Consider the following 13176-nt stretch of genomic DNA (forward strand, 5'->3'; position numbering starts at 1 on the left):
CAATATTCTAAAGCTATGGAAATCCACCCTCTTACATTCTCCCAGTTCCTCTAAGTACAAACACCCAGACATCCTGTCTGCTCATTGGCTAAGAATAACAATTCCTCGTGAGATGTAGAATTGCACTACTTGCAGAATGTTTTATTTATCTGTATTTCTCTGGTTCCTAAAAATAATTCCATGAGATTGTCCAGACAGGGCCCATCAGCTTCATTATAAAGATGAAAAAAAGCAGTTCAGACAGGCTAAGTGAATTGCCCATGGCCACACAATAAATGGTAGTGTCAGGTCTCTAAGCCATGGGCTCCAACTCTTAGATTTTTCCATCTATATCCAGTGGATTCCCACATGTCCTCACCACATGGACATGGGTAACAGTTAGTGGTGATGAGAAGCTGGAGGACCTCAGACCACCAAGGCCTTAAAGGTCAAACCCAGGTGATGTGTCTGCTCTGCAGCCAAAGCTGCATCTTAGAATTCCACAACCTCTGCAGTTAATAACCTTCAGACTTCCTTGGCTAGAGAGGGCCAAGGTCAGGCAGCTCAACTGTAGTCACTACATGATCTCCCCCAAACACTCCTCAAATAATCACAACCACCAGCATTTTGGACAGTTTATAAGCTGCCTACCACAAACTCTATGTGTTTATCCAAGCATGAGAGGTCGTCCAGCCTCTCTTTGGATAATTCAAGTGACGGCGAGCTCACTACCTTCTCTGTAGAAGCTCCTTCTATCTTCTCACTGGGGAAAGTCACCCAATTTACATTTTCGTCACATGGGCCCTGAGCAGGCCACATGAGACAGGAGATCTCCAGAGAGTTCTTCCCTGGTTGACAGTTTCTAGGGCCCCCAGATTAGCTGGGGAGGGAAGGATGAGCCTACGCAGGGCCACCAACCAGACTCTTCCCACCCCAAGCAGCCCCTGCAGGTGACACACTAGAAGTTGGAGTCTTATCCTTTGTTACCTTGTCCTTTCTGTATCTGAGAAGCAGAGTGGCCCAGAGGGCTAGGAAACATATCAAGAGTTTAACACACTTTGACTCCAAGCCCTGGCTGCCTAGACACCCAGCTCTGGGACCTGTAGCAAGTTCTTCCCCTACTCTGGCCACAGTTTACCCATCATGGAATGAACAGACCTCCTGTTACAACCCCCATATTTGTGGTCCACAGTCTGTCTCTAGATTTTGACCCAGCCTTGAGAGGCTGGCAGCCATGGTAAACAAACCTCCAGAGAAGTCAAGGGACTGACTCAAATGTACACAGTGAGAATTTGCATGGGTTAGCCTGGCTCACCTCTCTGGTTCTTGAATTCAACAAGGTTTCTCTGAGTTCCCTAAGCTTGGAATGTTCCTACTCCAGCTCCTTATCCAGCCAGCTCATGTCATCCTTCAGCTCCCTGAGCGGCCCAGCCCTCACCTCATGTGCTCTTAGCACGCCATCCCCTTCTCTACCCATATCATGATCTGTATTGTGATTTATTGTATAACTATTGTTTAATCCCGGTCTCCCCAAAGCTCCATGAAAACAGACACTTCAGCCTTGTCCACAGTTGTATACCAGACCTGCACTAGTATATAGCAGGCTCTAAATAAATGGTAAATGAATGAATAAGGAGCCAGGAGAAAGGGTCCAGTCTGCTTTGGGTGGGGAAGAGGATCTATTCTGCACCCACAGAATCCTCAAGAGACCATGACAGGTGCACAAGGAAACATGTACCACTCCACTGAGAACAGCAGTGATCACAGCTACTTCATCTGAGGTTCACAACATTCCACTCTGCTCTAGTGGTGTTTGCAGGCATTATCTCACTTAACCCCTGAGGTGGGAAAGTGTGTTATGGTCCCATTTTTCCAAATTAGAGAACTCAGGTCTAGAGGTATTAAATAAACTTGCCCAAGATCACACAGTCGGGGAGCTACAGACCTCAGATCCAATAGCAGCCTCATGAAGATTGAACCACGGAATGAATGGTAGAAATTAAAGGCCCAGGCCTGGCCCAGGCAGAGAGAGGTCCCCTGCTGGGCCCTGCCTCCTGTGAGGCCATGGGCTCCACCCCCAGACTCCTGGGACCATTTTCCAATCTAAACAGCCATGAGTGGCTCAAACAGACTTCAGGGCAGAACCTGATCACCTCCAAAGATGGACAGAGGCCCACAGGGACAGATGCATGACAGACCTGATGCAAAGCTCCATGACCCTCACCAGAGTGCACAGGCACCAGGAGGCAGGGGTGAGAAGCTGGGAGTCAACTCAGGCAGTGAGCACTGAGAGGGCTGGAGCAAAAGACCCTCCTTCTGGCTTGTCTTCTCCCTCCTTCTCACCTTCCACTAGACCTCGCCTCTGTAAGAGCTTATTGAACTCTCCAATGTCAAAACTGAATGACATGTCTTTGGGAAGACTCACCCTCCCATTTAACAGAGGAGGGGACTGAGGCTTGGGGAAAGACTAGAGACTGAGGAGGGTAGATCATCCTTCAGAGAGACCTTGTCCTTCTAGCATTTCCTACATATATGCTGGATAGCAGATCCTGGGGGAAAATGAGAGAGAGACACACAACAGAGCCAAAACCCAACACGCCTATCCAATGTGGCCAGAAGAGCCACACGAAAAGTTAAAAGTTAAGTGCTATGGGGCGGACACAAGTCAGCAGAGTGCTATTAACTCCAGGCTCTTGGCCAGGGGCTCTCTGGGTGTTGTGCCAGGCCACCAACTGACAAGAGTAGGCAACATTTCAGTCTCTTCCAAAATCGTGCCTAGCCCCTGGCAGGAGCAGCTCCCAGCCTCCAGGGTGGAGGTCAACACACAAGGGCTGGGCTGTCCCTGCCATGGTGCCAGGCAGTAGGTAGACCGCGGTTGGCTTGCACCCCTTGGGTGCTAGTGTCCACTGAAAGGGTGAAGCCAAAACTTGCTCTCCCAGAGAAGCTTAGGGAATGCCTCCTCCAGGCAGGCAGCTTCTCTCTTCTCACCAGGAACACAGGAAGGGGCCAATGGGACGGCTGTGTGCACAAGACCTGTCCCAGATAGGGCAGAAGACATCTTGGGATTTAGGAAGCTGCCTCTGAACCGGTTCTCCCACGACATCACTCTCCCGGGCTGTGAGACCGTTAGACTGGGCGGAAGTGGACTCCAGCCAAGGGGATGTTCCCAGATGTCATGCTTTCAAACTGGACCCGCCCTAAAAAGCAGGCGGGGACAGGCCTGCAGCTCAGGATGGCGTTTCTGGTCTCTCCTTGGCAGAAGGCCACAGGTCTCCCTGGCACAGAAAGGAGCCTGGGGTGGGAGTCCCGAGCAGCAGAAAGCAGGGATGCAGCCCCTCTCTGACTACCCACCCCCACACCAAGCCGCGCGTCTAAGCACCCTCCAAAACCGTCTTCCTGAGTCCCCTCTCCCCAGATCTGGGCGCTTCAGCCAGTCTCCTCATCCAGGTTCCTCCGCAAGAGACAGCCTCCCAAATAAAGTTGGAGGGTGAAGAGGGAAGGGTAAAGAAGCCCTACATCAAGCTCAGGGTGGTCCCCAAAGGGTTTAGGCCCCTTTCTCCAGCTAGTTCAGTGAAAGCAGGCTGGCTGGTGCCTCAGGCCCAAGGGGCTGGGACAGCCGGCACCTCCTGCGACTTCCCTGTCCCCATCAGCGCCCCCACCTTAAGATAGTCGTTCTCGGAGCGCAGCTCCTCCAGCTCCCGCACGAAGCCGCCGGGCCCACAGTCCAGCATCTCCTCGGTGAGGTCGGAGAAGGCGAGGGAGGCGCTGAGCGGCAGGCGGCTGCTGCCCACCGACGACGCGGCCACCGACGGCTCATCCGGGGAGGCGGGCGGCCGCGAAGGCTGCTGTGCGGACGGCGCGGGCTGGGGCGGCTGCCCGTTGCGGGCCCCTGACGGACCCCCAGCCGCCGACTCAGCGTCGCTGCTCAGCGCCAGCTCCAGACCCAGCAGGCGCGCCTCCTCCGACGCGCAGTCCGACACCTCCGAGCTGCTGTCGGTGAGGCTGGGCGGCGGTGGCGGCGGTCGCGGCCCGGAACCCGGGCGCGGGCGGCCCTTAGCTCGAACGCCAGTGCGGACTCCGGCCACCCGTGCCCCTGCGCCCCGCGCGCCGGGCGCCACCGCGCGCCCCTTCTTGTCCGGCCGTGCATTAGACGCAGCGCTGCAGGCGGCGGCTGCGCCCGGGCCTGGGCCGCGGCGGCCCTTAGCCAGCGACCAGCCAGCCACGTCTTTGGGCCGGGCCGGCGACGGCGCGCGGTGGCTCTTTTTCCTCTCCGGGGCGGGCGCGGCCGGGGGTCCGCAGCCCCGGGCCGAGGGCTCGCCCGCAGGCGCCTCCATCGCGGCCTCCATCGGCCTCAGCGCGCGACGCGCATGGCCCGGGCCCGCCCGGCCTCGACGTCCCTGGGGAGCGTCCGGTAGCGGCTCTGGCCGCTCGGGCTGCGGCTCCTCTCCGCCCACCGCAGCCCCAACACTGCGCTTCGGTCCCGACCCGCGCCGCACGGTCTCTCCACTGCTCCGAGCTCGGAGAGAGCGGCCTGACCTCCTCCAGGCGCCCCGGCTCCGGCTCCGGCTCCGCCCGTTGCCCGCCCCCTCGGCCTCGCCGCGCCCCCGGAGCGTGCCCGGGGCCCCGCTGCCTGCACGCCGATCGCTCCCTCGGGCTCCGAGTCCGGCTGCGGCCCGGGCCCCGGCTCCGCCCGGCGCGGCCCGCCCCCCGCGCAGCCCCGCCAGCTCCCCGCCCCGCTGCCTTGGCTCGGGGGCGCGCGGTTCCGCGAACAAAAGGCGGACGCGGCGGGAGCGGCGGGGAGGGACGCAGGCTGGGATCTGCGAGGCAACAGCGACCCCCTCGAGGGTCAGGCGGGCTCGGGCAGCCGCGGCCGGAGCTCCCTCCTCCGCTCCGCCGCCGCCCCCTTCCCTACCAGCCAGCCGAGCGCACCCGGCCGAGGTGCCCCAGCGCCCGAGGTCCCGGCAGGGGCCGCGGGAGCGGCGGGAGCGGGGACTCCCGGGCAGAGGCCGCGCGGACCTCGGGACGCAGCAGCCCGCATGCATGCACACCCTGAGCGCCGCGCCCCTCGCCCGGTGCGGAGCGTGCGCGAACTCCGCCCCCTCAACCTCGCCAGAGGGACCAATGATCCCACCGCTCTGAAGAGCAGACAGATGCCTGGGGGGACGCGCAGTTTGCTGGTGGTCAATGGCAAAGCCGGACGGAGCTCACACCCCCAGGGCGTGCTTCACCTCCTGTGCCTCAGCTTCCCTCCCACTGGGGTAGGGACCGCGGAACCCTGGGGGCTTGGGGACTCTGCTCTCACAGACAGGCTGTGATTCCTCCTCCCCCGCGCTAGTTTCGGGCTCCGAATGGCTATAATGGAGGTGTCAGACCAGAGATGCTTTGGGGGTAGCTTTTGGTCCGGATGGGCTGGCATGGACTGGGGACAGTTAACCTAACCCACACACGTAGCCTTCAAGAGCATTTGGGGACGAACCGGGAGCCCCGGCTCTGATGGGCATGGTTTCTTCCCGGGCTGGCCACGGCGTAGCTCCGGCCGGGTCCTTGGTTTTCCCGGTGTCTGTCACACCTTCCCCACCCCCACCTTCCCCTCCCCTGCGCCTCGCTGCTGCTTCCCATCCTGAGCAAGCTCAGGGCAGAGCCAGGTTAAGTCCTGTGGCCGCCCCACTTCCCACCAGGTGGGCAGGGCTGTGTTTCCTCCCCTATAATCTCCCCCCTTCCTCCTTCCCCTTTTCCTCCTTTTCCGTATCTTGCTTTTCTTCCTCCTGCCCCTTTTCTTCTTCCTCCTCCTCCCCCCACAGTCTTCTTCCTTCACCCCTTCACTTGCCCTAGACACAGCACCGGAACCAGGTCCGCTTCTTTGTCTTTCTTCTTTTTCTGCCCACCTCCCTCACATGCAGTGAATACACCCCCAAGGCGTCCCCTCTCACCTGAGGCCTGCCTGCGTCTGATTCAGGTGTGTGGTACTTCGCTCTCAGAGACTCCTGGCAACCCCCATGGAGACAGGTTAAGAGCAGGGCTACTCAGCAGGTTCTTGGCAAACACTTCTTCAGGGACATTCCCACCCCCTCCTGGCAAAACACCAGCCCTCCCACCCCCAGCTGTTCACATATTCTTTACAAAGGCACCAGGTAAGACACTGAGGGGTTCCTGCCCTCACAGAGCATCCAGTACAGGGGGGAGATGGACCACAAAAGATTAATCACAAACAAGGTGGTATATGCCATGGGGCAAGGGTGTGAGGCAATGATGTGGGAGCTCAGGGCCAGTGACCCAGGGCAGGCCTTCCCATTTTCTAGGCCTCAGAGTCCCCACCTGGTCTGGTCCAAGGTAACAGATGACACAGTTTTTCCAGCTTGGATGCCCCCAGCTCTAGTAGGCTGCATCTGGTCTGGCACAGATTGATACTGTGTAGCTCTTGAAAACTGTTTCCCTCTCTGTGCTTCAGTTTCTCCCCCTATGCAGGATGCAGGCTTGGAGGTGTTGGATGGTGTGAATACAAGCAAGACACACTGGACCAGGCAGCTGGCTCAGTCACTCCTGACAAAACCTAGACCACACCGGAGCAGCCTGCACTGAGCCAAGAGTCTGAGTGCTGGCTCTGCTACACCTAGGCACTGAGCACCCAACACTCAGGACAGAACAGAGGCCTGAGAGTCTTTCCTAGTGTTAGGATCTTTGGATTTGAGAAGCCAAGAGCTTGCCCTGCAGTCCCGGGGAGCCTCAACAACAAAGGCCTGGTGAGGAAGGTCTGGGTCAGATCCAGGTAGGGACTCAGACTTAGGGTTGGTTTACATGCAGAGGGGGTAAGACTTGCTGGGAGTCCAGAACTGGCTAAAGAGAGTTTCCAGCAAGCCCTACAGCCATCTGACCCTCAAGCACTCATGACATGCCAGGCTCTGTGCTCAACACTTGATTAAAGGATATCAGAAAAGCCAGGCACAGTGTCTCCTGCCTATAATCCTAGTACCCTGGGAGGCCAAGAAGGGTGGATTTCTTGAACTCAGAAGTTCTAGACCAGATTGAGCAGAGTAAGACCCCATCTCTACTAAAAATAGAAAAACTAGAGCGGTGCCTGTGGCTCAAGAAGTAGGGCCCTGGCCCTGGCCAAAAAACTGCAAAAAAAAAAAAGAAAAGAAAAGAAAGGAAAAACTAGCCAGGAACTGTGGTGGGCATCTGCAGTCCCAGCTACTTAGAGAGGCTGAGCCAAGAGGATCACTTGAACCAAGGAGTTTGAGTTTTTGTAAGCCATGACCCCATGGCATTCTACCCAAGGTGATAGAGTGAGTCTGTGTCAAAAAAAAAAAAAGAGTTGGCTCAGCTCCTGTAGCTCAAGTGGCTAAGGTGCCAGCCACATACACCAGAGCAGTCGGGTTCGAATCCAGAAGGGGCCTGCCAAACAACAATGACAACTACAACAAAAAAAATAGCCAGGCATTGTGGCAGGCGCCTGTAGTCCCAGCTCCTTGGGAGGGTGAGGCAAGAGAATTGCTTAAGCCCAAGAGTTGGAGGTTGCTGTAAGCTGTGATGCCACGGTACTCTACCCAGGGCGACAGCTTGAGGCTCTGTCTCAAAAAAAAAAGAAAAAAGAAGAGTCCTAGTACTCTGAGAGGCTGAGGTGGGTGGATAGGTTGAGCTCACGAGTTCGAGACCAGCCTGAGCAAAAGCGAGACCCAATCTCTACTAAAAATAGAAAAACTGAGGTGAGAGGATCGCTTGAGCCCAGGTTGGAGGTTGCTGTGAGCTATGACACAATAGCACTCTACCCAGGGCGGCAGCTTGAGACTCTGTCTGAAAGGTTAAGATGTTTCTTACAGCTGATTTCCAGAGATACACACCAGTATATATCTCATCCCAATTGCTCTTCACATTAATACAATGTAACATTGACACTCCTCCAACTGAGTGTCAGGGTGTTATGTTCCCTCCCCTTGAACCTCAAAGATCTTTGTGACTGCTTCAACCAATAGAGTATGGTGGAAGTAATACTCTGTAACTTCCAAGGTTAGGTCATAAAGGCAATCTGGCTTCTGCCCAGCTCACTCACAGAGTCATATTTTTTTCTCTCTCTCTTTCTCTTTCTCCCTCTCCCCACCTCTGATCACTCACCCTTGGAATCCAGCCACCATGTTGGAATCCCAGACCTCATGGAGAGGCCACGTGGAGGTGTTCCAGCCAACAACTCCAGCTTTAGTCTCCACTGCGCACTAGACCTGTGAGATAGTGGCTCTTTAGATGATTCATACCCCAGCCTCCGAACCACCCCAGCTGACGAGTAGAGCAGAAATGAGCTGTCTCACAACCCTGCCCGAACTGCAAAATAAATATTATTGCTTTAAGCCACTAAGTTCTGAGGTCATTTGTCACATAGCAATGGGTAGCTGGAATGCATGACCAAGGTCATACAGCTTGGAATTGGCAGGGCTGGGATTAATTTGAACCCAGGGCCACCCATTTCCAGAGCCTGTTATACTGCAAACTATCTGGCTCAGGAACACAGTGTATGCTTGCTAAAGTTCTACTCAAGAAGGAATGAAGTATTTAATTGTTATAAGAATTATATAATAGGGCGGCGCCTGTGGCTCAGTTGGTAAGGCACTGGCCCCATATACCGAGGGTGGCGGGTTCAAACCCGGCCCCGGCTGAACTGCAACAAAAAAATAGCCAGGCGTTGTGGTGGGCACCTGTAGTCCCAGCTGCTCGGGAGGCTGAGGCAAGAGAATCGCTTAAGCCCATGAGTTGGAGGTTGCTGTGAGCTGTGTGATGCCACGGCACTCTACTGAGGGCTATAAAGTGAGACTCTGTCTCTACAAAAAAAAAAAAAAAAAAGAATGGGAGGATTATAGGTATGAGCCACTGCACCCAGCTCAATTTTTCTCTTTTTTGTAAAGATGAGGTTTTGCTTTTCCTCAGGTCTCAAACTCCTGGGCTGACGCTAACTGATGTTTTAATATAACATTCTTGGCTTGGCACCCATAGCTCAATGGTTAGGGTGCCGGCCACATGCATCGGGGTTGGTGGATTTGAACCTAGCCTGGGCCTGCTAAACAACAATGACAACAATAGCAACAACAACAAAAAAATAGCCGGGCGTTGTGGCCGGTGCCTGCAGTCCCAGATACTTCGGAGGCTAGGCAAGAGAATCACTTAAGCCCGAGAGTTTGATGTTACTATGAGCTGTAATGCCACAGCACTCTACCGAGGGTGACATAGTAAGACTGTATCTCAAAAAATAAAATAAAATAGGGCGGCGCCTGTGGCTCAGTGAGTAGGGCACCAGCCCCATATGCTGAGGGTGGTGGGTTCAAACCCAGCCCGGGCCAAACTGCAACAAAAATAAATAAATAAATAAAATAAAGATAAATAAATAAATAAATATACCATTTTAGCTGCTAGCAAGAATAGATGTTTGCCAGATACATGTATCAAAATATCACATGTGGCTCAGCACCCATAGCTCAGTGGTTAGGGCACTGGCCATATACACGGGGGCTGGTGGGTTTGAACTTGGCCTGGGCTTCCTAAACAATATGACAACTACAACAACAACAAAAACATAGCTGGGCATTGTGGTGGGCGCCTGTCGTCCCAGCTACTTGGGAAGCTAAGGCAAGAGAATCGCTTAAGCCCAAGAGTTTGAGGTTGCTGTGAGCTATAATGCCACAGCACTCTACTGAGGATGACATAGTAAGACTCTGTCTCAAAAAACAAACAAACAAAAATATATATATACACATATCACATGCATCTCCCAAATATGTATAATCAGTAAAAGATTATATATTAAATAAAGAAACTTAAATTTTGTTAATTTTAAAGAAGAAATGGTAGAAAATGAATTAAGGGGCTCAGCGCCCTTAGCACAGTGGTTACAGCGCCAGCCACATGCACCAAGGCTAGCAGGTTCAAGGCCGGCCAAGGCCTGCTGAACAACAATGACAACTGCAACAAAAAAAAAAACAGCTGGGTGTTGTGGTGGGCCCCTGTAGTCCCAGCTACTTGGAGGCTGAGAGAATCTCTTAAGCCCAAGAGTTTGAGATTGCTGTGAGCTGTGATGCCACAGCTCTCTACTGAGGGCGACATAATGAGATTCTGTCTCAAAAAAAAAAAAAATGAATTAAGGGGTTATTAAACCAGTTTCTGAGTGATTATGGTGGTTTGGACGGGAATGAAAACAGCATAGGACACAGGAGAAAAGAAGAGGATAGGCCTGATGGAGTTTCCAAGAATCAAATCCCCTTGGTTGGAAATGGGAGATCACAAAAAGGAAGTCAACTGATTTCTGGTTTTAGTTACAGGATGAATGATGGCACCATTTAACAGGACAGGAAAGACAGGGTTGGAGGTGGTCAGGGAGTAAAGAGACCAGTTTTAGGGGAAATGAAGAGTTCATTTTGGACATGCTCAGTTTGAGATGGCAATGAGTCATCCCGAGTGGAGAATTCAAAGAGACAATTGACATTTAAGTGTGGACCCCAGGGTAGCAGTTGGGTTTGGAGCCAATGAGTCATCAGCATTTAGATGATATTTAAGTCCATGGGGGTGGTGCCTGTGGCTCAAGGAATAGGGCACTGGCCCCATATACTGGGGGTAGCGGGTTCAAACCCGACCCTTACCAAAAACTGCAAACAAACAAACAAAAAAACATTAAGTCCATGGGACTAGGTGAGGTACAGGATCTACAGAGAGAAAAAAACTTGGCCTAGAACCAGGAAGTTAAGAACCCTCAGGTCTAGGCCAGGTGCAGTGTGGCTCACGCTTGTAATCCTAATACTCTGGGAGACAGAGGTAGGAGAATCGCTTGTGGTCAAGAGTTGAAGACCAGCCAGAGCAAAACAGAGACGTCATCTTTACAAAAAATAGAAAAATTAGTTGTACTAGGTGGGTCCCACCTGTGATCCCAGTTACTCGGGGGGCTGAGGCGGGAGGATCACTTGAGCCCAAAACACCTCGGTTGATGTGAGTTATGATGACACCACGGCAGTCTGAGACACGGCAGACAGAATGAGACTAAAAAAATAAATAAATAAATAAAATTCCTGGCTCTAGAAAGTGGTTTAAAGAGGAGAAGCCAGCCACAAGTGACAAAGAGGGAGCGGCCAGCGAGGTAGGAGGGAAACCAGGACGAAGTGCCTGGGAAAGCTGAGGCAGCACAGGAGCGAGGGAAGAGGGAGGTGTCACACTGACAAGCTGCAGACAAGCTGGGGGGAGAGCAGAGAAGTGTCCCCTACTTAGGGTGACCTGGAGGTTGCCAGCGACCTTGACAAGAGCAGGGCTTTGGGGGACAGAAGCCACAGGGCGTGGGTTGAGGAGTGAACAAGAGGTAGAGTCAGAGTGTAGGGAGAAGGGAAACAGAGTAGTCATGGAGGGGACAGAACCATGGGGTCAACAGGGAGGGATGAGCAAGAGACAGGAGAAAGAACAGTGACTCCTCCCCACTGTCCTGGAAAGAAGGCAGAAGAGACGGTGAGATGCAGGGAGAGATGACTGCCTGACTATGGCTTCTGTTTTGCTCAGAGGTGGAACTCAGCCATCCCAGGATGTGTCAAGGAGTGTCGGGCCATTTTATCACCCAGTTGAGGTTCAAAGGGAAGCCAGTCAGCCCAGTGAACCCCGCGGGATGTATTCTCTTCTATGTGTTTTCTCTTTGACCACTTCAATTCATTTGCCTAGTTGAAATCATACTGCACATATAATTTTATATCCTGCTTTTTTCGTTTAACAGGATAGCAGAAGCATTTCCCAGACATTTATAAACTCCTTGCAAACCTCACATTTCATACTTAGGATTAATCCACTGAATGGATATTCCATGAGTCCATTACCATGCCTTTCCCCCATTTACTGGACACTTAAATTTTTTCCTGACTATTGCCATTCTGAGAGAGGTGGCATGAGGTCTGGCAGAGAAGAAAGGAAAAGGCAAACTACAGGGTAGAGCTGGGAGTCAAGCCTCCAACACCCAGGATTCCCTCACGGAAGCTTTGTAGTCTATTATGTGGTCATTGGTGCACCTGCCAGGTCCTGGACATGAGGACAAAGAATGGGACAGCAAGGCAAACCTGACTAGCTTCTCAAAGTGCCCAGTGTCTCAGGAATTTGACTCAGTGGGGAGGGGTGGCAGGACGTCTCACATGTGTGGCCCCTCAGCCGTTTACAGCTTAAACACATATTGCAACAGCCATGTTTGAGGTGGCAACAGGGCCTTCATTTGCCTGTTTTCCCCATAATATAAGTCCTTTCGGTATCCATGCTTTCTGGAGGGAACATTGCCCCAGGACACCTGGCCATGGGCAGGGCATCTGGGGATCCAAGGCCAGCAACACAGGGTCCCTTTCAGCTGCACGAAGATGGAGCAAGCCACCTAGCAAATGGTGGGCCCACCCACCCAACAGAAACTGAATGATCACTGGGGCCCATTTTCCAGGGGATTCCCATCCTGGGAATAGGCCACTTGTTCTGGGGCTGGTTGAAGCCCCTTTCAGGTCTGAAGTTCTGTGACTCAACATCACAGCCGTAATGAGGTCCTACTGGGAACCAGGGACAAAGAAGTAACCCCACCGACAGAGTGCCTACTATGTGCCAAACACTGGGCTTCCTGCACATGACCTCACCTAATGCCACCAGAGGTCAATGAGGGAAGTCCTCCTCCCATCTGAGAGGGGGAACCAGCAGGGACTGCTTTCTCTGGGCTTCCCCTGGTGCACAGGCAATTGATGGAGAGCCCCACAGTACTTCCATGGCATTTGCACAGCACAGATATTTTATTTTATTATTATTTTTTGAGACAGAGTCTCATTTTGTTGCCCTTGGTAGAATGCCATGGCATCAACAGCTCACAGCAACTTCAAACTCTTGGGCTCAAGTGATTTTCTTGCCTCACCCTCCTAAGTATCTGGGACTACAGGCGCCTGTCATAACACCTGGCTATTTTTTTTTTTTTTTTGAGACAGAGCCTCAAGCTGTCACCCTGGGTAGAGTGCCATGGCATCATAGCTCACAGCAACCTCCAACTCCTGGGCTTAAGTGATTCTCTTGCCTCAGCCTCCCAAGTAGCTGGGACTACAGGTGCCCACCACAACCCCTGGCTATTGTTTGGTTGCAGCCGTCATTGTTGTTTGGAGGGCCCAGGGCTGGATTCGAACCCACCAGCTCAGGTGTATGTGGCTGGCGCCTTAGCCACTTGAGCCACAGGCG

General features: G+C 53.3%; 1 protein-coding gene across 1 annotated transcript in view; it reads right to left on the bottom strand.

The window, feature by feature from the left end:
* The window catches only part of SOGA1 (suppressor of glucose, autophagy associated 1), an 84660-nt gene extending 80193 nt beyond the window's left edge, over nucleotides 1-4467 (bottom strand). The window contains exon 1 of the mRNA XM_053573545.1: nucleotides 3639-4467. Coding sequence (XP_053429520.1) covers nucleotides 3639-4325 — 687 coding nt within the window. The 5' untranslated portion in view covers nucleotides 4326-4467. The remainder of the gene's footprint in view (nucleotides 1-3638) is intronic.
* Between the last annotated feature and the right edge of the window lie 8709 nt (nucleotides 4468-13176).

Source organism: Nycticebus coucang, chromosome 21, assembly GCF_027406575.1.
Source record: "Nycticebus coucang isolate mNycCou1 chromosome 21, mNycCou1.pri, whole genome shotgun sequence".
Lineage (NCBI taxonomy): Eukaryota > Metazoa > Chordata > Mammalia > Primates > Lorisidae > Nycticebus > Nycticebus coucang.